Below are 4,450 nucleotides of genomic sequence, written 5' to 3'. Positions count from 1 at the left end.
AAGCTTTATTTGGTTCCTGTCACAGGTGGTAGTGGTAAGATTCAGAATGAGAAGTCCCACAAGGAACTGAGGTGAGGAAGTTTAGGGGCTTTGGGGTGATGAAAGGGGCCAACTAGAAAAGGCAGGCAAAGAAGGAACAGGAAGAGTCTGAGGAAATGGGGAAATTTCCTCAGTGAATTTCCTCCAGTGAAAGGAAGGCCAAGGAGGGGAGCATGTGCTGGTGGAAGGCCACTCAGGAGGCATGGGCCTAAGACCAGATGTCCCTTCCCTCTAGGCCCAAAGGAAAGCAAGGGCAAAGTGCAAGATGTGGACAGGAAGAGAAACATATGTGCTGCGTGCGTGCGTGCGTGTGTGTGCATCTGCATGTGTGTTGAAGGGCTAGGGCTAGGGTTGCTGTTACAGACAGAACTCAGTGTGAGTCCCTAGGGCATCTAGGTCTCAGGGAGATAGACATACCTGGGCACCCGTCCTGACAGCCCCAGCCTCTCAGACATTCCGGACAGAGATTGTGCAGACTGAGGGGTCAATCAGTCAGTCCCCTCGCATCTGATAGAAACTCTAAAATCTTTGCCCCTTGCCACTACAGAGTGGCTGGGTCCTTGGGGTGAGTAGGCCTCCCTCTAGCCCTGGAACTAGACAGAGGGAGAAAGGATGGGAGCTTGGTGGCCTATTCGGCTTGTCCACCTGTTGTCATTGTAGCCAGTCACCTCCCTGCTAAATCGTGGCAGCCCAGGAGGGTCCTAGCAGCTTCCGCCTGACCCTTGGGAGGGCTCTGTGAGGAGCGGCTCCCCCACAGCACGGCCACGGCGTGAGGTTGGAAGAGGATGGTTTATTGTCTGGGTGGATTGGTAGCTCAGGCACGTGGACATCTTCCGTGTTACACTGGGCGCCTGGTGGCCTCTCAGGAATGGTTCCATGGGGGTAGGCCCCAGTGTGGCCCCCTCAGCCCACCTGGGCCCACGTAAGGAAGGCTGGGATGTCCCTCACAGGCACATTTCTTGTCAGTGCCTTTACACGAAGGTTCCGATCATCAGTCAGCAACACCACCTCCCGTAGCAGGCGGATCGGCTCCTCTGTTGACACAGAAATCAGATGGGCTCTACTGAGGATAGAAGTGTCAAATACCATCTCCTGTCTTGGGAGAATGTAGTCCTGGAGGCAAGTTCTTTCCAGGCTCAGAATACCACTCCCCTGATGCTTAAAGGGCCAAGCTAGGTAGGAACTGTGCTGGGGCTATGAACTCCTTCTCACATGGGACTCTTGTGTGCCTGAGAATACTCAAACTGTTGGCATCTGCAGACCTGTCTTCCAAAGACTCAGAACTAATAGGAAGCAGAATTCTAACTATACCTCTGGCCCTGGATTCCTATTAACTGCCCTCACCCCCACTCCAACAAAGTCCCTCCTTCTAAAGCTGGGTTGTATGCATTAATGTTTTATGTATCCAAAGGTTAAAAAAAAACAAAAAACCAAAGGTGACTAGAAAGTAGGACAGAGCTTACAAATGTGGGAAAGGATTAGCTCTGGGCATTCTTAGGAGAGGCTTGATAAAGGGGCCTTGTGGCTATGGTCAAAGGATCGATTAAAAAAGTGATCTGTGAACATCTATCTATCAGTACACAGGGTAAAGAGTAGCAGAGAGGATTGTCCTCTAGCTGTCTCATGCTCCATGTAGCTCTGTGCCTTCTTGATTTCCTCATGCACTTTTGTAAATACACTCACATACATATGCTAGATTCCTCCTGTAACACTGAGATCATACTAGCCCTACCTTCTTTACTCATTTTTTATATACTTAAAACATTTTTCTGTACCAGTACAGATTGCCTTCATATTTTTAGATAATTTTTACAGCAGACTTTTCCTGTGTCTGACTAATGTACAGGAGAAAACTTAAAATGGGGCCCAGGAATCACTCAAGTGACACTCTAGGCCCTGGGCATGCCTGCTTGGGTGGCAGGTCTACCCCTCAGCCCTGCCCTGGTATTTCCTAGTGGAGGTCTGGCAGAAAGCAAAGGCACAGGAAATGTCCTGTGGTGTTTGGGGACTGCTAGGGTTGGCGGGCTAGGGGATTGCAAACATCCATGTCTGACCTGAGTAGTGCTGGGCTTGCCAGCTCCAGGCAGGGAGGCTGAGAATTGGCTTTTAGCCTAGGGAGGAATCTGGGGATGAAGAGGGAGAGGCTCAGGGGGCTGATGGTGATGAGGAAAGGGCAAAGACGACGATGGACAGGGCTGTAAAGAACATGGCTCATGATTAAGGGAGGTCTAGGACCCTTCTGTTGCCTGGGCCTGGAATGTGAGTGTATGGTAGGGTAGTGGTGTGGGGTGCTACATGGGGTTCCCAGCTGTTGTCTGAGTCTGTCTGCAATCCCACCATTCTTGCTCTGGGCTTCAGACCAGAAGAGTCCTAGGCCTTAGGTCAGCCAACAAAGGCCCAGCATTGCTGGCAGGGGTCTGCAGGGGTTTCTGTGGATACTTTGAGACATTTTTAACAATAAACATCCTCTGTTTTGACACTGGTAACTTCACTTTGTTAGAAACCAGAGACTGTCATCTTGTCAGGCCCCATCCGCCATAATCCACATGATTTTAAAATTCAACATCGTTTACACATAAACATTTGGTGACGGTTTCTCTGTGAATCTGACAAGTTAATCTGCTAAGAATTCACACTGACAAATGGGGTTTGATTACACCAGCCGTTGCTGATGTAATTTTGATAGGGGCGGTCCCCATGATGGCAGTGGGATTCTGTTTGGGAGTAATTCTGGGGGTGGTGGGACAAGTTCAAATGCATCTAGGCTAAGAACAAGACTTTGGTGGCTAAGGATTCCTGGAACCACACTTCTCCACGGGACCTTTGCAACCTTGATTCTCTCTTAGAAGCTGCTTTAGGGCAGGGCTCGAGCTTCTCTTTTTGGCTCAGCCAGGATTCTAATTTGTCAGTTGAACATTCTAGGTCTGGTCCTCAGGGAGAGTACATGTGCTGGACTCCTGACTAGCTCCTGGTATAGAAATACAAGCACAAGTGAGGGCTGGACTAAGCAATGGAACAAACACAGAACTCCTGGGTGAGGCAGCAAGCCAAGACCAAGGGCACCGATACAGGGGGATAGAGGGTCACACAAAGAAAATCATGAGGCTACATAGGTCAACAGAGACCTACTGATATTACTAGCTCAGCACATGACTTGGGAGCTAGGAAGGGGTAGGACTCCTTTCCACAAAAAGAAATGTCACAGTCTTGGGAATCAGCAGCAAAGTCTCCCACACGTCACTGTCGTCCTGTGTACAGGACATTTAGGGCTGAGGTGGTCAGGCACTTGAGAGTTTTAGGGTGACCCAGAAGTGGGATTCTGCCCACCAAAACATTTTAAAACCCAGCTACAAGCGCAGTCTTTCAACTCCTACCTTCAGCTCCAGAAAGCCTGTAAAATGCTACAGCTCACTGTAATAGAGAACAGAAAGGCCTATTCTTGACTGGGGAGAACCTCCACTAAAGCTTGATGCAGGTTAGCATTCAAGAAATAACCTGAGCTGGGCAGTGGTGGTGCACGCCTTTAATCCCAGCACTTGGGAGGCAGAGGCAGGCAGATTTCTGAGTTTGAGGCCAGCTTGGTCTACAGAGTGAGTTCCAGGACAGCCAGGGCTGTACAGAGAAACCCTGTCTCGAACCCCCCCCCCCCAAAAAAAACCCAAAAAACAAAAAAACCCTGAAATGGGTAGGGAGGTGAATGTGGTCAAAGGAAAAAAGTACTGCTCAGGGCTGCAGAAGGCTGGACGCAGGAGACCATGGCCTGAACAAGCTATACTGAATCATAAAGACATTCTTGCTGTCAGAAGGAACTCACCCAAGAAAGGAAATAGATGCAGACTGAGTGGGAAGCTTACAGCCTAGAGAAGGGTGCCTGGGCTAGAGAGGCTCATCCTAGTTGGCTCCAGATCACATAACATTCTTTAGGGACAAGGAAGCTATGATAGGAGGTCTAACCTCTGGAAGGTGAACAAGATGGTCTCAGGCTTGTATAGGCCTGTGTGGACTTCTCAGGCTACACAGCAGACTCTTCTTAGGGACTGTGGATGAGGAGGGGAAAGTAGGGCAGAGGGCTGTACCTTTGCTGGTGGGCATGTAGTCCTTAGCCTTGTCTTTGCAGTAGTGCAGGCAGCAGGAGAGGATCAGGTCGTCGTTGTTACCCTGGAGGAAGACAGTGTGAAAAGCACCACTGGGCAGGAGGGGGCGCCATGCAGAGGCACAGGTACTTCCAGGGCTATGTCCTGGAGTTTTATCAGACATGCTCTGGCTCTGCTTGGCTGAGTTTGTCTTCAGTGATTCAGAGAGCAAGGAACTCTCCCCTCCTAGGTAGGCCTTGATGGTGACCACCCCTCAGTTGCTCAGGTTCAAAGGACTTCTTTTATACCTTCCTTTTGGGAACACCTTTTTTTTAAAA

At 49.8% G+C, this 4,450-nt stretch overlaps 1 protein-coding gene across 3 annotated transcripts in view; it reads right to left on the bottom strand.

The window, feature by feature from the left end:
• The window catches only part of Smg6 (SMG6 nonsense mediated mRNA decay factor), a 241,400-nt gene that overhangs the window by 536 nt on the left and 236,414 nt on the right, over window positions 1-4,450 (bottom strand). For 2 of the 3 annotated variants that reach the window (XM_031354656.1, XM_031354655.1), the window contains exons 18-19: window positions 4,116-4,197; window positions 857-1,073 (exon numbers count right to left, since the gene is read on the bottom strand). In XM_031354656.1, coding sequence (XP_031210516.1) covers window positions 943-1,073; window positions 4,116-4,197 — 213 coding nt within the window. In that variant the 3' untranslated portion in view covers window positions 857-942. Of the gene's footprint in view, window positions 1,074-4,115; window positions 4,198-4,450 lie in introns of all 3 variants that reach the window. The other variant, XM_031354654.1, reaches the window with a different exon arrangement.

Source organism: Mastomys coucha, unplaced genomic scaffold (genome assembly GCF_008632895.1).
Source record: "Mastomys coucha isolate ucsf_1 unplaced genomic scaffold, UCSF_Mcou_1 pScaffold5, whole genome shotgun sequence".
Taxonomy (NCBI): domain Eukaryota; kingdom Metazoa; phylum Chordata; class Mammalia; order Rodentia; family Muridae; genus Mastomys; species Mastomys coucha.
Note: the sequence above shows the minus strand (reverse complement) of the source record. Positions and strands in the feature narration are given on the sequence as shown.